Consider the following 26,397-nt stretch of genomic DNA (forward strand, 5'->3'; position numbering starts at 1 on the left):
TCACATTTTAAAAATTTTATTTGCTTGGAATGACATTAAATGCAAATAGAAAACAGCAGCCATGCCCCTTCAGAAGACAGACCATGGAGGAAATGAGCTTTCTATTTTAGTACCTTTAACAAACACTTCCTCCCTGTTTTTGCCCAAAGGTCCCTATATCTTCATTTTGCATGGGGCTTGTAAATTATGTAGCCAGCCTTGGGGACAGCTGTGCAGTGTCTCAATGACCCAGTGCGGGGAATGGCAGGAGCCTCCCTCCTTGATACAGTAGTATTACACAAGCCCCTGAAGCTGAAACAGAACTTCAGGATAAAGTCTGGCGGTGGGGGGGTCCTCAAATTTCTGAGTCATGGGCTGTCGTAAACAAAATATCAACAGGCGGGTGGCTTAGGCAACATACAATTTATTTTCTCATGGTTCTAGGTGCTGGAAGTCCAAGATCAAGGTGGCAGTAGGGTTCGATTCTTCAAATGTCTCTCCTTGGCTTGCAGATAGCTGTGTTCTCCACTCTGTCTTCAAACGATTGTCCTTCAGTCTGTATTGTCTGTGTCCTAATCTCCTCTTCCTGTAAGCACACCAGTCCTGTTGGCTTGGTGCCCACCCCCAGTGAGCTCGTTTTCCCTGTATCACCTCTTTAAAAATCCGGTCTCTGAATACTGCCACATTCTGAGATGCTGGGTGTTAGGACGTCAACGTAGGAATCTGGGGGCATCCAACTAAGCCCATAACAATAGTCAAAACTGGATCCGAAACTGAAATTTAGACACATTTTAAAATGCTAAAAGTGTATATATATAATTTTTGTGGTAGGCCTGAGATGGTTGGTAGGCTGAGATGTATTTGTAACCTTTGAGGGAAACATCCTTTGGAATGATCAAAGAGAGCTTCTATGTAATTCCATACATCCACAATTAAACCCCAGAGCTTTCTAATTTGGAATTTGGCTGTTTTGTGCTTGGTGGCAACCAAAACCAGCCTAGGGCTTTTCTTTTATTTTGGCAGAAAAGTAGGAGGCAGAGGACTTGAGCATTTAGACATCTTGCTGCTCTTTGGTTTAATCATACTCTACTGAGTTGCCCGAAATTAATTAAGCTCTTGGCTCTGTAGAGGAGAGATGATGTTCATTACATGTCATTGGCCACAATGTTCCTTTTTTTAATTGTTGTTAACATTTGTGTTATTTTTCAGTATAAGAGACAAGCTTTATCTTAGTTTGGGCTAATGTAGCAAGAGCACCATAAACTAGGTGCTTTAAAGATATACTTATTTCTCTCAGTTCTGGAAACTGGGAAGTCTACGATCAAGACCCTGGAAGATTCCATGTCTGTTCAAGTGCCCACTTCCTGGGTCACAGATGACCATCTTCTCCCTATAACCTCTAAGGTGGAGGAGGCGAGGGATCTCTGTGGGGTCTCTCTTATGGAGACACTAATCTCGCCCATGAGGACTCCACCCTCATGACCTAAACATCTCCCAAGGACCCCATCTCCTAGTTATGTCCCTTTGGACATTGAGTTTTCAACTTATGAATCCTGGAGGGATACACTGTCTACAGTGAGCTTCGTCAAACATCTTTTATGTTCAAGGCACTGTTTTTTGGCAAAATTAATCATTTCCTACACATCCTTTGAAGCAAGAGTATTTCTGCACTTTGCCTTCCTTTAGAACCTTTCTCTAGAGAGGATCCTAAAAAGTTCAGAAAAGACGCAGAAGAAACCTGCTGGTTAGCTCGTTTTCCACAGTAGAGCAGAATTCATTTTGAAGCAGGTTAATCTTAGAAATCCAGGCGAAGACAATTCGCTTGAAAATCATCTCAAATGATCAGTTTTGTTAGTATGAGTAATAGTAACTATAAGATCAATAAAACAACTTTTTGTTCTACTATGGGCCTACTGTACCTCAGAGCACCTGAGTCGAACCATCTCGTGATCCTTTCAACAGCCCACTGAGGGTCACACTGTCTTCTCCTCCACGTTATGGATGAGCCTTAAGTCTAGGCCAGAAATGACACAACTTTCCCAAAGCCATATTGCTACTGAGGGGCCAGCTGGGATCTACGCCCACTCTGGTGCCAGAGCCTGTGATTGCAAACGTGGGCTGCACTAGCTGTTCAGAACAAAGGACTGTTCATGGGGGTGACACAGCAAACCCGTGAGACCCACCACCCTTTTCCCTAAGGTCATCCCAATACAGCCTGCAGTGATGGCCCGAGTTAAGCATTCGAACTTGGTGCTGCAGAGGGCGTGTTTTAGGGACAAGATTGGTGTTAAGGGGGTCTAATGAAGCCCAGAGGGAATGGAAGGAAACAGGACTTGGGGAAATATCTGGGTCCCTGAAGCAGTGATCTCCTTTTATTACTGTGCACCTCTCTTTCACAAAAATAAATAAATACATAAATACATACATACAAAAATATTTGCAGACATACCACCAATTTAAGCAAATTTTTGATAAATTATAGACTCTATTACTCTACTAAAGTATTATGCACATAATAAATGACATGCAAAAGCTAAACAGTTAAATGAATGACATGAAATATGAATAAAACTTATAATATTTTCTTCCAGTCCCTTACTGGACTATTTCTCAAACTCCCTTTGGAGAAGACTTTTTAAAGATTTGTTTATTTATTTATTGAGAGAGAGAGAGAGAGAGACAACACGTGTGTGCAAATGTGAGTAGGGGGGTGGGGCAAAGGGAAAAGGAGAGAAGCAGACTCCCCATTGAGCGCAGAGGCCTCACTAGGGCTCAATCCCATGACCCTGAGATCATGACTTGAGTCAGACATTTAATCAACTGAGACACCCAGGTTCCCTGGAGAAGACTTTTTAAGAAAGAGATAGGACACTTGGATTTATAGCAATAATTCCTAGAATTAGTCTTTAAAAGTGGGAAGATAGAAATTTTTTTTTAATTTTTAAAGATTTTCTTTATTTATTCATAAGAGATGGGAGGCAGAGGCAGAGCAGGCTTCCTGCAGAGCAGGAAGTCCAGAGTGGGACTTGATCCCAGGACCTGGGATCGTGACCCGAGCTGGAGATAGACGCTGGAGATACTGATAAACCAAACTTTAGGGAAAAATACTGAACTTTACTGGAAAGATGAAGCAGAACAACAGCATATGGCAGCAACATGAGTTGTAGATAGCTGTTGGTCACCCAGAAGGCTTAAGATGGAGAGAAAAACAAAAGGTTGTAGTGACCCAAAATTGTCCGAGTTGTGTAATTTGACCCAGGAACTTCCGGGTGACATAAAGATTTGTTTATTTATTACACGGACAGCGCCATGTGGGGACAGAGCGAGGGGGAATGAGAATTCCATACAAACGTGTGAGTGGCTCTTCTCCCATCTCCAGGGGGGAAGGAAGAGATTGGGTTTACTGCAGTAAGCATGGTGATGAGTTGGTGAGGTAGGTTGACTAGATGTCTGGACACCTGAAAAAGCCAGCTAAGGGGGCTTCCTGGCCATCTTGTCAGTGTCTTATTGAAAGCTTGTCATGTGCAAGACTTTCTTTTAACAGGTTGCCAGGTGAATTGATGTACAAATCGGACTACCGGCCGCCATGTGTCATTGCTCAGGTGGTCCATGACACAATGTCCTGCAACTAAGGGGATGCACTTAGCATTACAGACATCGTTCTGTCTTTGTTATTTTGAAATTTAGAAAATATCTTATTAATTTGTTCACTCCAAAGAGGCAATTTATTGCTTACGATGACCGTCTTTTGGTAGAGAACACAAAACTGCTTTCTTTGTTATGAAAATCAATGTGTTACACCAATTTTCTGAAAGATGGAAATGAAGTGCCTCCTTCCAGCTGGGTCAGGACATAAGTGTACCCTATGTATTGGTTTTTCAATAGAGTCCATTTACAGAATGTACATGTCTCTCAATACAGAAGACATTTGCTCACATTTATGTGTAGAACATTCCCGAACCTGGTCCAGATTGCAGATGAAAACGTCACTCTGACTGGCAAGGCATAACGAAGAAGAGTTTTCCTGTAAACAATATGTGGTCATGGAAGGAATCAGCACTGCAATTCCTGGCTGATTCCAAAGGCTCTAAGAGGTGGTAGATGCACAGGCAAAGTGGTGACTTTTGCAGAGGAAGCAGGCTGGGGAGAGATAGCAAAACAGAAGTTTGAGAGGGCCCTAAAATCTCCTCCTGTGGGATTATTGGCCATTGAGCTTGAGAAAGGCTATGGTGAAAACTCGAAAGAGCATCAGATCAAACCCTTGGCCACTGGAGGTTGAAACTGACATGAGCAGCACTATCTCTATTCTTGACCCAAGGCCATAGGATGACAAGCTTTGCTTTTTCAATGTGGCCTCATGTCTCTATACTGCCCTATAAAGAAATTAATACAAGTAAATGCTGAGAGTGTAAAGTGTAAGCAGAGCTCCCCTTGGCCATTTCCTAAGTTTTGTCCACTCCGAAGTGAGTATCACTTTGGTGAGTGCATTGCAGGGAATGGCCTTAATGATCAATGGCAGACCTCCACTCCAGAGTGACATAAAAAGCAATCTGCACCTCCTTCCTGATTTGTCTGTAATGAAACTTGCTTTCCTCAGGTCCCAGCATTCGAGGCAGATAAATATGTTCCCTTTCGTTGGCTCTTACTCATACTTCAGCAAGATTTCCCATGTGCTTTCCTTGGCTGGCTGGGAAACTGGACTACAATTTATGGCATCTTAGGGGACAGGCGCGTAGAATTCCAGTGGGATCCCGGAACAAAACCTAATTGAAGATTAGAGACCATTGCGGTGCAAAGCTTTTCTTTGAGATCAAAAGAGGTGCATGTTATGCAAATATTAGCAAGTGTAAGTTCACACTGTCTATTGAAAATTTATAGACTCATTATGATCAAGAAGGCTGGAAGTAGATTTTGGGAAAGATGCAAGTAAATTCAGGGAGGTGGCAAATTACCCCAGGGAAAAGTAGAATGGCGAAAGAGTATGGCCCAAACTTTTAAAAAAGATTTTATTCATTTATTTGACACACAGAGATCCAGAAAGCACAAGTGGGTGGAATGGCAGAGGGAGAAGGAGAAGCAGGCTCCCTGCTGAGCAGGGAGGCAAATGTGTGGGACTCGATCCCAGGACCCTGGGATCATGACCTGAGCTGAAGGCAGACACTTAACCGACTGAGCCACCCAGGCGCCCCCTGGCTCCACCTTCCAAAGATGGTGTATGAGATACCTTTGGTGGGAAGGAATGAAGATCAGCAAATGTCCTTGATTCTGCTTCTCAGGAAGGCATTGTGATGTGGTGCCCAGGACTTTGGAGACAGACACACGCCTGGTGCCCTCCGGCTCTGGCGCTAAAGCAACACTTTCCAGAGGGCAGCTGCAGGCACCGGGTGTCGTCACACAGGGTCAGACCAGGGAGGCACTCAGCCATGTACCCCTTCCACCATCCTGCTGGGTTTGAAAGAGCGCTATCAAAGTCCCTGCTGCCAAAGGACCATCCAGAGTGACATGTCCCACGGGGCACGCCGGCATTCCTTTACCCCTTCAGGTTATTGGCAGCAAGGCTGGACATTTTTTAAATTGCTTAGAAAATGATAGCAAACAGCTCCAAAAAGGAGTTTCAAAACGCAGACTTCATACTATGTTTAGAGTACATTTCATTCATTTGGCAGGTACTGACAGGGTGCTTAAGTGCCAGGTGCTGCTGCATTAGAAACGGACTTGAGAAGTTAACAGGAGGGGGCTCCAGCCCTCAACCAGCACAAAGTGGATCAATGGACGCATGTGACAGACAGAGCACTGTGACGGGGAGTACTAGGTGCTCTCATAAGAAGGGTGTGCTAGGAGCTAAGGGAACACTCGGGGGGAGCCAGCACCAACACTCGGGGAGAGCTGTGGGAAACATGATGGATGCAGATGGCTCCACGGGAAACCAGAGAACTGCTCAGATCCCTGCTTCTTAACAGCTCCAAGTGCCCGCTGCTTCAGAGTGGGGGCTGGGCAAGCAGGGAGCTGGGGTGGGCACAGCGATGCCTGAGTTCCGACCTGCAGCCCCTGCGCTGTTTCACCTGTCCCTTTAGGAGTACAATGACATAGGATGTCACCAACGGAGGATCTACCCCTGCATCCTGGTACTGGGAAAGCACGCGAGGGCTGCGGAGCTGAAAGCAAGAGTTGGTAGTTCCAGTAATGTGTGCAGGGTTTTAAAAACTATACACGGGGAAATATCTGGTCTTATTTGCATGTGTTTGTATCATGCACAATTTTTAACTGCAATCCTCCTTTTACTAACTTCTTCCCTGTTGTTAAGACTCTCCTCTCCTCACCGCTGCCTTTGTCCCTATAATACCTGTTGACAGGCTGGTGCTCATCCATGAGCTCATTCGCCTCTATCCATGCACGCATGGGGCTCTGTCACTGTTTAACAAATATGGGCTCATTTTATCTACCTCTTGATCTAGTGCTTCCCGGTTAATAATCCCTCCTGCATAACGTCCTTGTTTTTATCTTCATTTTTTATAAAGAATGGCTGCTCACCTTTTATCAGGTTCCTTTATTTTTTATCAAATGCATTTATTGCTATGGTCTTAAGAGTTTTTTCACAGTTAATTTAGTGATGAGGTAAATCTTATTGATTTTCTGGTCTTGAGCTCCCTTTATTTTCCTGGAATGAATCCAAGTTGGTCTCAGATTATAGTCTTTTGATAGATGCCGGACTTCTGTTATTTGCTAACATTAGTTCAGTTTCTGTTAACTAATCTGTCCTAAGCCAGATGTGTTAATAGCTTCCCGTTCCTCCCTCTCAGGTTTGGGTATTAAAATTGTGCTCAGCTTCATCAAGTGAATTGACTTATTATTGTTTAATTGCCTGTTGCCATTTAACAGTAGAATGACAGTTATCCAGCTGCAAACCTGTCTTATCTTGGAACTCATCTTCTGAATTTTCCATTCTTGAATCATTTGGATGATTTTGTTTTCCTAGGAAATCATCGTTTCTTCTAGATTATCAAATTGATTAGTATAAAGTGCCTTGCAGTTTAGTGATTCTTTTATATTATGCATTTGCTTTTATATCTCTGTTCCCAATCCTTATCTGTTTTGCAACTCTCTCTCTCCCTCTCTCTGCCCCCTCCTCCCTGAAACCCCCCTTTCCCCATCCCCCTTCCCTCCCTCCCCACCTCCTCCCACATACCATCTTCCCCCTCTCTTATCCTTAATAGGACATGTGAAGTTTTTTTTTTATTATTATTTCATTAGTCTTTCATTGAAACAACTTTGAGTTTATTTGCCCCTCATATTTTTTATTAGTTTAAAAATTTATCTTTATTATAATTACTTCCTTTCTTTTGATTAAGCTGCCCTTTTCTGATGGGTTTAAATCTTTTTTTTTTTTTTAAGATTTTATTTATTTATTTGACAGACAGAGATCACAAGTAGGCAGAGAGGCAGGCAGAGAGAGAGAGGTGGGGGGCAAGCAGGCTTCCTGCGGAGCAGAGAGCCCGATGCGGGGCTCGATCCCAGGACCCTGAGATCATGACCCGAGCCGAAGGCAGCAGCCCAAACCACTGACCCACCCAGGCGCCCCTTCTGATGGGTTTAAATGAGTAGATTCTTTTATTCAAAAAATGTTTGAAATTGAAGACATTTGACACTGAAGTCTCCTTAGAGTATAACTTCTGGTGTCTTCTGTAAGTTTTGGTATGAAATAGTCTCCTTTTCATTGCTTTCAAGATTTTCTTCAGTCGTCTTATGATTTCTTCTTTGACTGAAGACTGTATTTCTTAACGTGTATGTAGTTTCAATTTTTTGTTACCAGGTTATCTAATTCTGATTCTACTGGATTGTGATCAAAGAACTGTTCTTTAAATCTTTAATTTGGAAGGCTTGTAAAGGTTTCCTTTGTTGCCTAGTATGCAATTAATCTTTACAAATATGGCTTTTCTTAGGTGTAAAAAAGAAATGTTTTCCGAGGGAAATAAGGATGTCTATTTTCTTTTTTTTTTTTTTTAAGATTCTATTTATTTATTTGACAGACAGAGATCACAAGTAGGCAGAGAGGCAGGCAGAGAGTGAGAGAGAAGAGGAAGCAGGCTCCCCGCGGAGTAGAGAGCCCGATGTGGGGCTCGATCCTAGGACCCTGGGATCATGACCTGAGCCGAAGGCAGAGGCTTTAACCCACTGAGTCACCCAGGTGCCCCAGGATGTCTATTTTCTGTGTGTCCTTGTTTTTCCCTCCTTCTAGTAGATACTCCCATTAGAAAAGCTAAAATTTTACCTTGTTATTGCATTCTTAGAGTCTTTAGGTATTATGTTGTTAGATGTATACCTGCTTATACCTTTTACATCTTCTTTCCAAACTCTGCCTTTAAAAATGTCCCTCTTCATCTTAGTACCTATAACTTTAGACCCAACTTGTCTGCGATGAATTTTGCCATTCCGGCTTTCTCTTTTGCATGGTATCTCCTCACCTGATACATTCTCAATCCCTTTTGCATTTTAAGTATGTTTCTTGAACAACATGGATCTGTAACCCCCTGATAGGCGCTTTAATAGAAAAAGTCAGTCTGTACACATTTAAATTAATGATAAACAGTCATGATTTTATTCCTCCCATCTTATTTTGTTTGTTTTTATTTTCCCCATTTTTGATGTTTTTAATCAAGTTCATTCTTTTTCTACTTGATAAATATAGAAGTTCTTTGCAATTTTCGATGACAGCTTAATTGAGATATAATTCACAGGCCATACCACTCACCATCTAATGTGGACAATTTAATGGTTTTCACTATAGTTAACTATACTATACTGAACTACCTACACATTTTCATTATCCTCAAAAGAAAACTTTAGCCATCACCACCAGTCTTAGGCAACCGCTAATCTACTTTCGGTCTCTGTAGATTTACCTATTCTGGAAATTCCATATAAATCAAATTATGCAATATGTGGTCTTCTGTGACTGATTTCTCTCAATCAGCAGAATGTTTTCAAGGCTCCTCTGTGTCGTTGCACATATCAAAATTCTATTCCTTTTCAAGGCTGAATAATATTCCGCTGGCTGGATGGATCACATTTTATTTATCTGTTCATCAGTTGATGAACATCTGGGTTGTTCTCACCTTTTTGCTATTATGAATAAACCCTAAACCTTCATGCACAAGTTTTTGTGTGGGCATAGTTTTTTTCTTGGCTCTATACACAGGAGAGATATTGGTGTGTCATATGGCAACTCTGTGTTCAGCATTTTGAGGAGCTACTAAACCGTTTCTAATGTGGCTGCGCCATTTTCCAACCCCACCAGCAATTTACAGGTTCCAGCTCTTCACATCCTTCCAACACCTGCTTTTGGTTTTTTTGATAGTAGCCATCCACGTGGGTGGGAGGTGGTATCTCACCATGGTTTTGATTTGCATTTCCCGAATGATTAGTGATGTTGAGCATATTTTCACGTGCTTATTGTCCCATATATTTTATATATATCTTATATGTATCTTTAAATATATATTATATATTTCATATTTTATTTATATTTAAATATTTAAGAATGTAAATATACTTACATAAATGTTTATATAAATATATAATAATGTAAAATATATTTATATATACATTTATATATTAATGTATACATTTGAATATTGGAGAAATGTGTATTCAAGTTCTTTGCTCATTTTTTTTAAAGATTTTATTTATTTATTTGAGAGAGATTTATTGAGAGAGATCACAAGCAGGCTGAGAGTCAGGCAGAGAGAGAGGAAGAAGCAGGCTCCCTGCTGAGCAGAGAGCCCGATGCGGGGCTCGATCTCAGGACTCCGAGTTCATGACATGAGCCCAAGGCAGGAGCTTAACCCGCTGAGCCACCCAGGCAACCCTCTTTGCTTATTTCTTAACTGCGTTGTGTTTCTATTTGAGTTGTAAGAATTGTTCACACTGTTACTGCAGCACGGAAAGATGGCAGAAAAAGATTTTTTCCCTTTTATTAATATTTGGTCTTGTTCTCCTTCCCTTTCTCATAACCGAATGTGTATTTCCCCTCTGTCATTTGAAAACTGCATACTGTTCTCCAGCTGTTTTCCCCAGAACGAGACCTTGTGTAACAAGAATCCTTATTTCACGGTTATTATACACAATCTTAAATATTTATGACTGCCCTCTTATTTTACACATGCATACACACGAAGCACTAAATACAGACTTTATCTGAATGGCTAAATGTTGGCCAAGACAGAAGTCAGTTGTAGTGGGAACTTCTAGGATAAAGATATAGTCTAAAGTTTTTGTTCTTTAAAAAAAGCCTTCATGGGGCGCCTGGGTGGCTCAGTGGGCTAAAGCCTCTTGCCTTCAGCCCAGGTCATGATCCCAGGGTCCTGGGATCAAGCCCCGCATCGGGTTCTCTGTTCAGTGGGGAGCCTGCTTCCCCCTCTCTCTGCCTACTTGTGATCTCTGTCTTTCAAATAAATAAAGTCTTAAAAGAAAAAAGGCCTTCATATTTTATTAAAAATTTTAGGTGTCTGAATTCAAAAGGTTAACAATATAGTACAAGAATAATAATAGTAATAATAATAATATATCATCTAATAATAATATAATAATAATTTCTCCTGCAGAGTCATGCTGCACACTAGTAAAATGAGATGTTTCTTTTCTTTTCTTTTTTTTCTTTTTTAAAGATTTTATTTATTTTATTTATTTGACAGACAGAGATCACAAGTAGGCAGAGAGGCAGGCAGAGAGATTGAGGGAAGTGGGCTCCCCGCTGAGCAAAGAGTCCGACGTGGGGCTCGATCCCAAGAGCCTGAGATGACCTGAGCCAAAGGCAGAAGCTTAACCCACCCAGGCGCCCCGAGATGTTTATTTTCATTTGGGATTATGGAGGGGCAAGGTGTTTTTGGCTCTCCTGCTGAAGTAGGGACTCCTGTCAGTATTGTCTCCACCTTTTTCCCTAATAGTAGCTCTGGAAGATGAAGACGTCACTCCGTCTCCCAGACATGAGGGTTTGACCAGGACATGGGATGGTATAAGCTCATTGACATAGTCTCATGAACTAAGCCCTGGTTTATTGGTCACAGTCGTACTCCAAGTATTTTCAGGAGTAAACTTCAGGTGTTGCCCTTACTCTAAGTTTTCTTTCGGAGATTTCTGACTGCAATCGCTACTTCCTGCAGTCACTCGAGGAGAAACGAGGCATGTGGCCGCGCAACAGTGTGTTTTTCTTTCAAGATGACAGAATCACTCTTGATTTCTGTACGTATCTCGGATTTTCATATATGAACTTGGATTTTGTTGTCTATCCTGAGGAGATGATACGTACGGTGTGAGGCACACTTGTATTCTCATGACACGTCACCTGGGTTACCCAGAACTTTCTGGGCCCGGCAGAAAGGCAGAAATCCGGGTGAATTCCTCATTGTGCCAGCAGGCTGTCAGCCCTCAAAGGCCTTCTGGATGTGTTTGTGCATCGCAGTGTCTGCTGTGTAAGATACAGAAAGAGCACAGTAGTTCAGGGGGAAAATATTTAGGAACACATTTTCCAGGAGGAACCAGGATTCAGTTTGGGTGACTCTTGACCATTTTTCATCTTCTGACGACTGAAAGTGGTAGTTAGTCTACAGTCATGGTTTTAACATGCATTTTGAATGTAATGTTAGTTTCCATCAACATAAAACTATAAGAACTGTCTTCCTAAAGGGCATTCGTGTAAGGCCCGTTATTTTCCAGCTTGATTAATGAAAACAAAATTTTTCTGTAATGCTTTCTTCCTACTCTGTATTAGTTTTCAGGACTGGATTGAAAGTGATTTATACCTGCTTGTGGAATTTTTTTCTGTTCCTGGGTTTTTAAAGGTGGCAGAGTTGACTTTCTGATTTTTATTCATCTTCACTAGATGAAGAATTCACAAATAGGACTTTTTCTTGAAATAATCATAGCCTGGGGGCGCTTGGGTGGCTCAGGTCGTGATCTCAGGGTCCTGGGATTGAGTCCCACATCGGGCTCCCTGCTCAGTGGGGAGCCTGCTTCACTCTTTGCCTCCCCCTCTGCTTATGCTTTCTCTAATAAGTAAATAAATAAATAACCTAAAAAAAAAAAAGAAGTTGTATTTGACGGGAGATTCATGTGGAGTGACAGATCAACAGAAAGACAAAGGGATATGAGACAGAGGCGCACAGTACAGACAGATGTTCCTCGGCTTATGACGGCCTCGGCTTCTAATAAACCCATTGTTCAGCTGGAAATCTCTTTAGTTGAAAATGCATGGAAAACACCTAAGCGACTGAACATCAGAGCTTAGCCCCGCCAACCTTAAATGTGTTGAGAACACTTACAGTATTGCACAGTTGGGCAAAATCCTCTAACACAAAGCCTATTTCACAATAAAGTGTCTGGTATCTCATGTAACTTACTGAACACTGCACTGAAAGCCAGAACAGGACGGTTCAAGTGTGTTGGTTGCTGACCCTCGTGATCACGTGGTTTGCCTGGGGGCTGTGCTCGCTGCCCCTGCCCAGCATTACAAAAGAGGACCCTACTGTAGATCGCCAGCCTGGGAAAAGATCCAAACTAAATGCATATCACTTCTGCACTATTATAAAAAGTCAAAAAAACATAAACTGAACCAAGGTGAAGTCAGGGATCTTCTGTACCAGGTGTGTTAGGGAAGGTCAAGCGCTCCTGTCTGGCCAGGAACCATAGTGGTATGGGGGAAAGTTCCACAGTAGAAAGTTCTACAGCGGAGAACCACTAGGACTCAAGCACCATGGGTCACAGGTTGCGCCAGGAAGACTGGATGCTCCTCTGTGGGAGATGAGAAGCCACGAGCGACTCAGGAAGGCTGCAGAGCTCTGGGAAGGTGGGACAGCGGAGGGCTGCAATGAAGAGGGACAGGTGGAGCTGGGAGACCAGGTGGGGAGAGCCCGCTACCCTCGAACAAAAGGCGACAAAGGTCTGGACTGGGATGACAGAGATGGTGGAAGGTAATGGGATATTCCTGAAACAGAACTGAAAAGCCATGGAAATGAAATAAGAGAGGGAGGGAAAACTGAACATGACTTTAATTGCCATCAGTATAAAACGTGTTGAATTAAAATGAATTGGTATTTCTAGACCGATGATGACATCACAATAATGGAAGGAAACCAATTTTGATTTTGAACCTGGTTAAGGAGAAAGTATAGACAAGAGAAAAGCAGAGGCTCTGGAGTTACACAAATGTCACCGTTGAGATTTGTCCCCACTCTTCATTCCCTTTCCCTGTAAACCCAGGCAAGCAACACCTGCCTCACAGCACTGGTAACAAATAGGGAAGAGCACACGTTCCCGGGTCAGACAGGACAGCCAGGGATCAGCGGCACATGAGGAGGTGACAGGTGGTCACTAAACTGAGCTCAGGTGCATACACAGCAGTTTATGTCACCTTGAGATGGCTCCTCCTGTGACCTCTCGAAGAAGGCGGCAGTGGTGAGGAACGAACTTCAGGAGCTTATTAGCATACATGATCTTCAGGCCGTCCGGATGAGACTCAACGATCTGCTCTACAATCACCTAGCAGAAGGAAGAGCGTTTTATTTTTATTTATTTATTTATTTGTTTGTGTTTTTGTTTGTTTTTAAAGCACCTACAAGAGAAGTATGAACTATACACTACAGAGAAAAGAATCGAGTAAACCTTAAAAATGCACTTCGTCCTTCCTCCTCCCCACTCAGTATGCTTTCTAAACAGGAGGTAAGTAACAACGGCACGAAAATCTAGGTCCTGGGATTTGGGAATACTGCTCCAACCCTGGGGGACACAGAGGCTGAGGGACAGAGATTGGCCTGAAGCTAAAACATCACACACACTCATCTGCTTCCCTTCTGAGCTTAAAAGTGAAATACTGTATCTGCAGACAACAGCTCTGTACCATCTTCACCGTCTTCAGAACAGGGAAAGGGCTGAGATGGAAAGTGATGGAAGAAAACACATCTTATTTTGCTTTAGTATTTTATTTTTTTTGGTGAGGCTGAGTTGCAGGAGGTGAATGACAAGCATACAAACTTAAAATACAAACGTGGCCACAGTTCATTTAACGACACGGAAACGTAAAGTACTTCCCTAATTTAGCATATTAGATTCAGTTCAATGAAAAGGGCATAAATTAAATAACTAAAATATTTTCATTTAGTGACAAAGAATAATGTGATATTTTTCACCCCCACAAAGAGAGCTATGAACTATAATAGGATACATACAAAGAACTGACAGATGATTTAATTTTAGTAGTCCTAATGAAGCTGTGAAGATTACTGAAATTAATCCTTCAATTTCACTTCTATCACTGGGATACTGTCCCGTTTTAAAACTGGAAGCCTTTCATCCTGAAGTCATGGTGGGTAGCTTTATACTTACCAGACAGAAAGAACACTCGCACTGGCAGGTGACTGGAAGAAAGCCCTCAAACGCTGAGACTGGCTTCATGACTTCTGTCAGCCTGAACTAGATGAAACTGACGCTCTCTAAATGGGAAGCTGCTGATTGCTGGCAGCCTCACACGGTGCAGCCCATACTCCGGCCGCTCAGAGGCAGGATACACTGACTCCCTGTATTTAACTGTATCCTCATAGGTCAAGAACACTGGGTAACCAAGTTCCAGACTTAAGGTACTACCCTGCTAACTCGCCCTTAAAAGCCCTTTATCTTTGAATATTCCCTCCCTCCCACCTTCCTAGCCTGGCAAACTCCACCATGGTCTTCAAGACTTAGGCCACATCAATTCTGCAAAGACGCCTCCCCTCACGGACTTTCCCGGAGCACAGAGCTGTCTTACAGCTCCTCCAGTGGGCACGGGCACCTTGGTGGGGTCATGCTTTTCGGCAACTTCATTGACGTATAACTTAGGGAAATGGAAATTGACCTGAAAATGTTCTGATCCGTACCTTCTTCCTAGGCAAGTCCCTCACCCCTACTAAATTAAGATGATCCCTTAGCTATGGCATCACTGGAAGAGACCAGAGCGCATGCCTGATTCCTGGCATGCTGATGGGCACCAAGCGGGACCAACCTTTTCTTACAACCAGAAGAGCAGGAACTAGGAGCATCTTCAAGGAAGAGCCCTGAGCTCTCTCGCACCCAGTCAAGAAACGAAGCCAGATTAGATGCTCTGTGTTTGCGGAATGAGGTGCATGGGGCACAAACCTCATCCATGTACGGTTTCACCAGTACTTGACCGACTAACGCCTCTGCATCCCGTGTCTTGTCAATTGTAGCATAAGTCCGGAGGCAGTGCCATATGATGTCCACATTGGAAGTCTGAAGCCCTTCTAGCAGCAGGCCTCCCAGGGACTGCTGCAGCATGGCTGTAATGTGGGCTATATGCTGCAAGAACAGAGAGACCAGGAAAGAAGGTCCAGGCACAACAGTTTCTAAAAGCTCAAATATATGTGTATAATTTATATACATATGTGTTATATATATAAAGCGAGCCTCTAATTCTACCAGAATATATGCAAGATTAAAATCCCAACATTTCCTAGAGAATAACAATCAATCTCTTCTCCCCATGATTGCTTTCTTTCTTTCTTTCTTTTTATTTAAAGGTTTTTATTTATTTATTTGTCGAGAGAGAGCACAAGCACACAAGGAGGCACAGGCAGAAAGAGAAGCAGGCTTCCTGCCAAGCAAGGAAGCCAAGGTGGGACTCAATCCCAGGACCATGGGATCATGACCTAAGCCAGAGGCAATGGCTTAACTGACTGAGCCACTGAGGCATCCCCTCCCTGTGATTTCTTTGAAAGTAAGTCGGCTTCATCAAAGTGAAGTTTAGACAATTACTGAACGACAAAAAGTTATTTGCCTCTTAAGCTACGGAGTAAATCTGACAAACGTGCATTTAAACCCAGTCAAGGGCTTTGGATAAATGAACTCTGACTACATCATATGATGTGTCAAGTTACATGAAATTCAGAGTTAATTTTACTTGCATAGTTTGGAGACTACGCTTGTGTCTTTACACAAAATCTATCTAGTGTGACATAATGGAAGCAGGGTCCCAAGCAGGAGACACTGAAAAAAAAAATTCAAAGCTAGCTTCAAAATCCTGTAGAGTAGCAATTATCAGGGGGCAATGCTAGGTCAAACCAAAATCATCCAGGAAATTCGCAAACAGCAAATTGAAAATCGAAATTAACACTTATTGGTCTTACTTTGTCCAGAAGAGGCATGCCTTTGCTCTGAACAGCATGAAACTGTAATTGGTTAAATTCTGTGGCAATTCTCTCCAAAATCTGTCTAGTCCAGAGAGGGCTAGTAGAAACAATTAGAGAAGTGTAATTCCCAAAGTTAAAACCTGCCACCCCCACTGCCCCCCATGCCTTACAGCGCTCAGGCACCTGCACCTGCACGCCATCAATTTTCAGGACAAACTGTCTGTGCAGCAGGCCCCAGGTGCCAGGGGTGTGGAGCGGGGAGGTCATAGAAGCCACCGACGCAGCCTGGCCTGGGCCTCAGGGCCCAGGCAATGGGATGGAGCTATTTTAGGTCAGTGTGGGTACAACTGCATGTTTCCACCATGTTCCTCGGGCTCTCCCATTCGTGCCCTTCTTCTCCCATTCTCTAACCCCCTCCTCTCTCTTGCCCTGTCCTACCGTTCATACCCGAATCCCCCTCTTCTTCTCCGCCTGCCTCATTCTCCCTCCCAAGTACCTCCCCAGTACCAACTACTGCTGTCTCCTCAATCAGCTAAAACTGACCGCCTAGCAGCAACCTGGGAAATCGCTCAGAGCAGCGGACTCCAAGTTTACATTTACCCAACGGCAGAAAGAGCAAGCGCAGTGCTCCGGGAGCTGGTGAGAAATCACTCACAGTGCATCTGCCATCAAGTGGACTGGATACACTTCCCTCTTGCCCCCCACATTAGAAAGCGTCAACCCCATTCAAAAGGAAGCTGAACAGTGAAAGAAAAAAAAAAAACCACCAAAGGCCCCAAAGCCCCTGCTGGGCTCTATGAGGCATCCCACATCTGAGGATGGGCAGTCAGGTAGTGAGGAAACACACTGTAAGGAAACCCAAAATGTCTGGAGACCTGTCACGGTGTGCCCCGTCCCAGAGCATCAGAACTGGTGTGCAGGGAAGGCAAGCGCTCGGCGACCAATGCCAAAGCCTAATCCCTACCTCTACTGACTGATCCCATGCGCATTTCCTATTTATCCTTATCTCAGCATTTCTGGGCCTGCAGAGTATGATGGATTTACCGTGCACTGACGCTGCTCTGGCTTTCCTGACTCTAGAGCTCAGAGGTGCTCTTCTGGAGATAAAAGTCCTCCAAGGTAATTCTGAGAAATAAAGTGCACAATGTCTGTTTATCAAGGACAGTGTTGCAAAGGGACAGGATTGTAGACACAGAGCTCACTGAGGTGTTTCTATCCGAGGAGCACAGCAGCAACAGCAAAGACGGGAAGAACACTGGAGGGCCAGCTCCCCAGGGGCCGAACGTGGACATGGCTGGAGGGGCTGCAGGCGCTGCCAAGGACCGCAGCGAAGCAGAGCCACTGGAGACACATGGGCTGCAGAAGGGCCGCGTACAGACTGTCTGCTAAGTGTGGACGAACGGGGGCAGAAGCACGAGTGCAATGGGCTAGAGACACAAGCACAGTGGAGGCTGACCACTTAGTTGAATGCCTTGATATGAAAGGGGGCAGAGACCTAGGACCAGAGAATCGCTTCCTTTGGGATGTGTCCGTTCTTAATCTCCATCATGAGACATGTGGAGCATATGGTCTCTCAAGTTCCTTCCAAATCTAAAACCTTAATTCCTAAAATTTAGAAACCTAACTCCGCCTGCAGGGGGAGGGACTGTTAGCCTCACACAACAGAGCACGCAGGGCACCAGGCGAACTTGACGCAGGCAGCCCAGCTGGTATGTGCAGGACCAGCCCCGGCTACTCCCACTGCACCACTGTGCGTCTCTCGGTGCTGACAGGACCTCACTACTCATTTTCTGAGTCACTCATCTACTCTGGATGATTGAAAATTCACACCAGGAGGGGAACAAGACAATCACAGTATAACAAAGAGAGCCATCATCTTTTTCCTATTTCATAAGCTTTTTCTTTCCTGTTTGTAAATTTCAACTGGATGTGTCCTATACTGTTTCATAATAATATAATGCTGGTGCAAAATACATCAATGGTAATACTCTGGGCATGTCTAGGAAAAAAAATGAGATGGAGAAAAACCAAGATGAATGGTAGGTATGCCTTAAAGATCAACAGGACTTTGCTAGTCCTCAGGGAAGGTGATTCCAAATATACTTTTCCACTGCAAGCATAATGACGTGTTGGAACTGTGGTCTATAACCAAAGGGTTTATAGGAACGTGTTATAGATTTCACCATTTCATGCTCTCCACTCCCCTGGAGCTACATTCTAGCCACAAACCTGGATTTTCTTCTTGTTCAGAAATGAATTCTAACTAAGCCGTCTCCGCCTAATTAGACTGGATGTGAAGTATTAATTTATGTGCTACTTAGTTAAAAAAAAATGCTTACATGCTTGCTTCTAGTGCAGAGGTTTCTTTAGAACTTTGTGAATTTAAGATTTTTTCAATCTTTTCAACTGATCAAATAACTTGTATAAGCCTCAACACACACATCTATAAAAATAAAAATTAAGCAAACAAAAAACGTCACCATCTTTACCATCTTTACTCTTAATCATCTTTATTTCCCATGCTAAATGCAGGAAAATATAAGACCAAAAGTTAACTTCAAATATATAGGGCATGCTATATTTTGAATATTTCTATGAAACACAGAATTATCAAGAATACAAATCTTAGTTCTAGAATAAGCATACTTCCATATTCTATTGCAAGTTTATAGAGAAAAAAAAAAAACCCTAGACTTTGCTTTCTCATATTCTATACTCTTATTTCTTCTTTTCCCCATCCTGAATCTTTCTATGGGCCTTTCTTTCCTATTTTTTTAAAAAGATTTGTTTATTTGAGAGAGAGAGAGACTGCATGTGCGCATGCAGGGGAAGGGTAGAGGGAGAGAGAGAATCTAGAGCAGACATCCTGCTGAGCACAGAGCTCAATGTGGGGCTAAATCTCATGACCCTGAGATCATGACCTGAGCCAAAATCAAGAGTCGGACGTTTAACCAACTGAGCCACTAGGCGCCCCTCCATTTGTTTTCTTATGGCCCTTTCTTCATGTTTTAACTTTGGCTTCTGATCGTACTGACCCTCTCAGTTTACATGTGCATATACCTATATGCCCAAGCACCAGATCATTAAATACCTTTTACACTACAAATATTATCAAAGAGGTTGAGGGACATTATGAAAACTCTCATCCTTAAAGAACAAAAAAATACAAAGTCATCCATTCAATAAATAGTTACTGAACACCCCTGGGAGCTCGACATTCATTCCGACGGGGGTGGGGGAGAAGGGGGACACGAGAAAATAAGGCAAGAAATACATCCTGCTCTCATAAAGCTTACTGTTTTGTCAGGAAGCACATGACAAGCATTCTTTGGACAAAAGCTGTGAGGAGATCCAGAGGCGAATTAAACAGAAGGTCCCTCAAACAGGCTTTCTCCCCGCTGAGATTTTAACAAATATGCTAATAATACACATAGAAAACATTGTACAGAGCAGCAGGCAAGAGTCAGAAGCCCAGACTCCCAATGCCCGCTGTGCCCCTACATCGTTATGATCATGAATGACATCAGGGACACTTGAAACTGGAGATAGCACTAAGGGGCACACTCCCGGGGTGAGCCCTCAGATGTACAGAGCCGTTGCCTGTCTCACACACCTGAAACTAAGCCAACACCGCATGCTAACTACTGGGAATCGAAAAAATTAAAGTGAACACCAGAACATAAAGAATACAGGATCAGAAAATAACAACAAACCTATGGCAGAATCCTGAGTTTGCTTTGGAAAGCCCACTTCTCCCCTAGTCTCTAATATAGGCCTATTTCCTTTACAGGGCCGCTGACAATTTATACAGTCGTTAACTGTCAAGCGCTGCACCGACAACAGTTATCACTGTTTCTTGTTCTGGAAAAAGTGGGTGATCTTGAGATCGTGTGGGTACCTCTAAAATTCTGTCTTATTATTTCAGGTAGATAACGTGACATAATGCATAAAATCCACATGCGTGAGAGCTTTGAAAAAAAGCTGAATAGTGTTGACAAGTTCGCAGAGACAAGAGGAGAGGGCTTCAACTGGCATGCAGCATAAGAAATCTACTGGAGGGTACCTTTTTCTTCCTTATGTCCTCTTGTTTACACATTCGTTCATCTACTGCCTGAATTCCTTCACTGACAGATGACCTGTGACTCTTTAAAAGAATAATAAAGAAAACGTATTACAGACATTGTTTTGTCACATTATCAAGTTCCTACATCTCATTCAATTCCACAGAACTTAATACCTGTGCACCAGTACTATGCAGATATTGACAAAAAAAAAAGAAAAAGAAAAAAAAACAAACATGATATACCAGACACAGTTACAGTTGAGGGGACTCATAATCTGGGGGCATAATGATACGAAGGCAGGGTTGCATGGCCAGAAAAAGAATGACACATATACAGTGAAAGTTATGGGGATGAGGGGGCTTAGAATGGAGAACAGATAATATGAAGCAAAGTACAGGAGAGTCTGGAAATGCGACGGGGCTTGAATCGGACTCTGAAAGCCATGTGTACACAGCTGCCGAGGTGGGGAGGGGATCGGGAGTAGATATAAGTGCAGACACACTCAGGGGCAGGGTCAGACAGGCACACAGCCATGTGCACTGCAGGCTTCCTTCTGGAGAGAAGCAGAAATAGGAATGGAGGGCCAACTTCACTGAGATGAGGTCTTTAGATTCTGCATATTTTGGAGAACGGGAGAATGTCAAAGCACTGATGCATGATGATGAAATGTGGGTATGGAAATACCAGGAATCAAGAATGAAGAACAGAAGACCAGAAAAAGGCAGAGTGCAGAGGTGGAGAAACATGTCCAGAAGCTAATGAATAAAGAGATAATTAGGAATTAGGGCTAAAACAATGGTTAACAGAAACAACTAGAATGAAGTAGGCATTATCACAAAAATTCCACAGGAAGGTGAATTAATTCACTCCATCAACATTATGAAACACCTCCTGGACGTCAGTATTGTGGCAGCCCACAGGGATACAATGAAGACAGATATAGTCGTATCCCTCAGTGGTCTGAGAATCTCACAGAACAGCTTCAGAGTTGGGACCAGAAAGGCAGGTCAGGCCTGTGGCTGAGCAGGACCAAAGTGGCCATAAAGACAGGCCATGGAAAAGGGAGGGGATACGGTGATGGCAGGGGGTGAGGCGGGACGGGAGCCTGTGTGAGTAGAGCAAATCTGCCTCCGGGGAGGGGGTTCGAGAGAAGAGTGGGAGAACAAAGGAAGGCTAGGCTTGGGAAACAACACCACTATGAGGCCCTGGGAGGAAGAGGCACACCAAGGAGGCAGTGGGAGAGCCCCACAGCGGCTGGTGTGGAATCCAACAGCGGACCACGAAAATCCCTTCCATTCCAAGGAAAAGTACCTTTAACAAGATTTTTTAAAATTCAAATGAGACATAAACCATGGAAAGTATTGGCTACCTCAAGGCACAACTCAAGATTTTTACCTCTTTCACGAACTCTTTCCTGCCTGCCCCTCCCCTAGGCTTCTCAGCACTGATATTTCCGTTACTCTGCATTTTTCTTGGTTCTAACCGTGTACTGTGTCTACCCTTAAATTATGTTCTCCTTATATTCTCTCTAGGATGCAGGCACTGTCTTAGGGGAGGGATGCACGAGGCCACTCAAGCTAGAGGAGACACACAAGGAAGGATGGTGTCGTTTATGACAAGTTTACGACAGGGCATCAGAACCGACATAGGCCGGAAGTCAGGGCACCAGACACAGACGGGGGGGGGGGGGGGGACAGGGCAGCACAGTTTTCTATTAGAAGTGATGCCACAACTCCCCCTCCACTGTTCACCCAGGTGGAGTTCCTATTCCCAATGGCTTAGAGGTGGGGAGTCCCATTCCCACAACAGAGATTTTTCTGAGAGAACATGCAAATGTAACATTTATTAAGTATTACATTTTATTTATATTATCCTTCAGTTCCATTAGGGATTACACAGTTTTTGTAGATCAGCCCAGGAACCTAACCACATGTAGATTACGTGGGGGGGGGGGGGGATATTTACAAGATTACAAACTGTTAAAATACAAGTCATTCGTAAGTTAGAAACCACTTACATATGACCAAAGTGGCATTAATACGTTGAATTTGGAAATATGCTTCCTCTCCCCTGACATTTTAAGGTTGTCTACTCTGAGAATATGTCTTCTTCAAATCGAACATGTTTTTTTAGGTTTTTAGCATATGCAAAAACAAAATTATTTACAACTCTTCTGAAGGTGAATATTATAATCATGAACTGTTAAAATACAACCACCAGTACCACCAAACTAACAGATGAAAAGAATTCTTAGAGAAAAGCCGACGAGGACAACAGGCGTCACAGCAGACTGTTTTCATTAATTTGGGACTTACCAGAACTTCTTGTAACTGTCCCAAAGGCACAGAAAGTTGATTGAGGGCTTTGTCCATGCCAACCTAAAGGCAAAACCAGGTTGGCACAAACACATCACGATAAGGAGTAATAGTGATGTATCTATTTAACAATCAAAGCAGTACCAGATTTAAATTATTTTTTTTGGCACAACCGTATTTTGCTACATAACTAGCTAAACAACAGAAGTGTTATTTGGCCATTAATGTTGTTCATAGAATATGAAAAAAATCTGTTGAAATACATGAAACTATAAAAATAAGGGAAGTCATGAGAAACGAAAGTTTCCTTAAGAACAATTTGCCTTTAGATGACATTTTAAATGAATGTGAAAAATTTTCACATAAGGTGAACAGTTCTCTGTCTGTAACTGATGATACTCAGCCAGCTGATGTGAAAGTCTGACGGGCTACGTCTCTCTTAAAGATTATAAGCCTTGAGAAAAATAGATATTAAACAGAAGTAAAATTTTCTAGGTTTTTAATCCTATTGGGATATTTATCTTAGTGGTATATTTCCCAAAAGCAAATGTGCATCATTAATTTTAATGCTTCTTGAAATTCCCACGGAACTTCAACTTTCTGTGCTTCTCTGGACAAACAGATTTAAAACAAAATGAAGCCTCAACAAGGAGACTTTTCTCCCAAGTAACAAAATTCAACATTTCTAAACGGCTTTTACAAACAATTGATAAGCTCACTGCAAATCATTCTTATATTGTTATAAAACCAAACTTTTAAAATATCAATATTGGCCAATGTTCCCTCAACCTAGCTCTGGCTAACATATACCCGGGAGTAAATTAAACATTGTAAGAGTGGTGGACATTTGCTCCTACAAATTAGTCTAAATCAAGGAAGACTTCAGGGTAATCACTTAGCAACTAATAAAACAACCCCTTGGGTATTATCATCCTTTACTTTTCACTGTTGACTAATGAATTTGAAACATAATCAAACTAGAGCAACCTTAAATGAATAAAAACTAAAACAAACAAAATGTATTCCAAAAAGTTTAGTTATTTTATTAATGAAATTGGTAATTTCTTCAAGTTTCTGGTGGGGTTGGTGGGGTAATCAACTGAAAGGTTTCTAAAAACTCTGCCCTTTTAATAAATATGAAGGAGAGAGAAAGTGTGTGTGTGTGTGTGTGTGTGTGTGTGTGTAGGACTTGTGAATTTCAGGTTTACCAAGTTTGTGGAAAGGTTGACAAAATCTGCATAATCCTTGTTGATGAGCTCGACCATGGCTATTTTAAGAAGTTTATAGTAGAGTTCCAGATCTCCTCTTAGTTCCTCCAGCTGGACATGCTTCCTACAGTGAGACACAAAGTGATCGACGTCAAAATCTTCCTGAAAATCAAACCAGAAAGAAAAAAATGATTGCACTGATACCACATTTTACTTAGAAAAATAAGATCAGAGAAAGAATAAGAGGCCGTATTACTGCAGGGGAACACACACAGGGACATCAGGGGGTCTGCTCACTTCCTAAGATTATGGGAAAGGGGGCCCCTCACCAAGACCATTCTCTCCTGTTGCCTAACTCTACAGGTATTTTATTTCTTTTAATTATACATTTCAAAGAGGCTCTTCTTAAAATAGAAACAGCTTTTTCTTCTTAATTTTAAAAGTAACAAATGTTCACTGTCAAACTTTCAACCAACCAAGAAATACTTATGTAAGAGAGAAAAAAAAAAAATCACCCACTCTCTAATGCTCTGCAGTTAAGCACTGTTAATGTTTATTTTTCTTCACTATTTAACACAGCGATTCACATTCTTCCAGACTTTGTTTTGGTCTTTCTCTTTACTTTTTTTTTTTTTTTAAGATTTTATTTATTTAAGAGAGAGAGACAGAGAGAACAAGTGGGAGAAGGGGCAGAGGGAGAAGCCGGCTCTCTGCTGAGCTGGGAGCCTGATGCCAGGGTTCATTCCAAGACCCTGAAATCAAGACATCAACCGAAGGCAAACGCTTAACTGACTGAGCCATCCAGGTGCCCTAGTCTTTCTCTTTAAAATATAAATTACTTTTGGGGTGCCTGGCTGTTTCAGTGGGTTAAGGCCTCTGTCTTTAGCTCAGGTCATGATCCCAGGGTTATGGGTTCAAACCCCACATTGGGCTTTCTGCTCAGCAGGGAGCCTGCTTCCCTGTCTCTCTCTCTGCCTGCCTCTCTGCCTACTTGTGATCTCTGTCAAATAAGTAAATAATTTTTTAAAAAATAAATATCAATTACTTTTTAAAGAAACTGACATATAATGGACACATGTTAGTTTCAGGCGTACAACATAAAAATTCCATATTTTTATCTGTTGTGAAATGATCACCCTAAGATTAGTTAACATCCATCACCAAACATACACATTTTTTTCTTGTGCTAAGAACTCTTAAGCTTTAGCAACTTTAAATATATAATAATATAGGGCACCTGGGTAGCTCAGTGAGTTAAGGCCTCTGCCTTCGGCTCAGGTCATGATTCCAGGGTCCTGGGATAGAGCCCCACATCAGGTTCTCTCCTCAGCAGGGAGCCTGTTTCCTCCTCTCTCTCTGCCTGCCTCTCTTCCTACTTGTGATCTCTGTCAAATAAATAAATAAAATCTTAAAATATACATATACATATATATATATTATACTATGCAGCCATCAAAAGAAATGAAATCTTGCCATGTGCAATGATGTGGATGGAACTAGAGAGTATGCTGAGTGAAATAATCAGAGAAAGACAATTATCATACCATCTCCCTGATATGAGGAATTTGAGAGGCAAAGTGGGGGGTGTGGGTGTAGGGAAGGAAAAAAATGAAACAAGATTGGATTGGGAGGGGGGCACCTGGGTGGCTCAGTGGGTTAAAGCCTCTGCCTTCAGCTCAGGTCATGATCCCAGGGTCCTGGGATCGAGCCCCACATCGGGCTCTCTGCTCAGCGGGGAGCCTGCTTCCTCCTCTCTCTCTGCCTGCCTCTCTGCCTACTTGTGATCTCTGTCTGTCCAATAAATAAATAAAATCTTTAAAAAAAAAGATTGGATTGGGAGGGAGACAAACCATAAGAGACTCTTAATCTCACAAAACAAAGTGAGGGTTGCTGGGGGGAGGGGTGTAGGGAGAGCGTGGTGGGGTTGTGGACATTGGGGAAGGTATGTACTATGGTGAGTGCTGGGAAGTGTGTAAGCCTGACAATCCACAGACCTGTAACCCTGGGGCTAATAATACATATTTCTAATAAAAAATAATAAAATAAATATACAATAATACACAGTATTATTTACTACAGTCACTATGATGTACATTACATCCCCAGGGCTTGTATTATTAACTGGAAGTTTATACCACTGGACCCCTCATCTATTTCCTGCACAACCTCGCCTCTGGCAACCACCAATCTGTTCTCTATGACTTCATTTTGTTTTGTTTTTTAGATTCCACATGTGAGGGAGATCATACAGTATTTCTCTTTCTCTGTCTGACTTATTTCACTCAGCACAATATCCTCAAGGTCCATCCATGTTGTTGCAAATGGCAAGACTTCCTTCTTTTTATGGTTGAGTAATATTCCATCGTATACACACACATTTTATTTATCCATTCACCCCGTTGGTGGACACTAGTTATTTCCAAGTCTTGGTTGTTGTAAATACTGTGATACTAACTACTGTGAGTGTGAGTCTTGCTGGCCGCTACAGCCAGGTGATCTAGAGGTATACCCTGGGTAGCAACTGCAAACCTCGGGGCATCATACGAGCATTCAAGCTCCTTTCCAGGAGATACCAGAAAGCAGAAGCGAGGCAGAGGGACAGCGCAAAGATGGTACCCATCAGCTCCATCTTTGGAGAATACCTTACTAGGCTCCTAGA

General features: G+C 42.6%; 1 protein-coding gene across 10 annotated transcripts in view; it reads right to left on the reverse strand.

Moving 5' to 3' along the window:
• Positions 1 to 348: 348 nt before the first annotated feature.
• The window catches only part of LOC131821474 (conserved oligomeric Golgi complex subunit 2-like), a 43,247-nt gene continuing 17,198 nt past the window's right edge, over positions 349 to 26,397 (reverse strand). For 2 of the 10 annotated variants that reach the window (XR_009349916.1, XR_009349914.1), the window contains exons 2-3: positions 24,976 to 25,123; positions 23,549 to 23,900 (exon numbers count right to left, since the gene is read on the reverse strand). Coding sequence is in view for 3 of the 10 variants with exons in the window: in XM_059157605.1 (XP_059013588.1) it covers positions 412 to 565; positions 13,385 to 13,512; positions 15,142 to 15,300 (441 nt within the window). In the remaining 7 variants the exon portion in view is untranslated. Of the gene's footprint in view, positions 566 to 12,137; positions 13,513 to 13,933; positions 18,595 to 20,214; positions 20,296 to 21,954; positions 22,594 to 23,548; positions 23,901 to 24,975; positions 25,124 to 26,397 lie in introns of those variants that run through there. The other 8 variants (XM_059157605.1, XM_059157606.1, XR_009349920.1 and 5 more) reach the window with 8 other exon arrangements.

This window comes from Mustela lutreola, chromosome X (genome assembly GCF_030435805.1).
Source record: "Mustela lutreola isolate mMusLut2 chromosome X, mMusLut2.pri, whole genome shotgun sequence".
Taxonomy (NCBI): Eukaryota; Metazoa; Chordata; class Mammalia; order Carnivora; family Mustelidae; genus Mustela; species Mustela lutreola.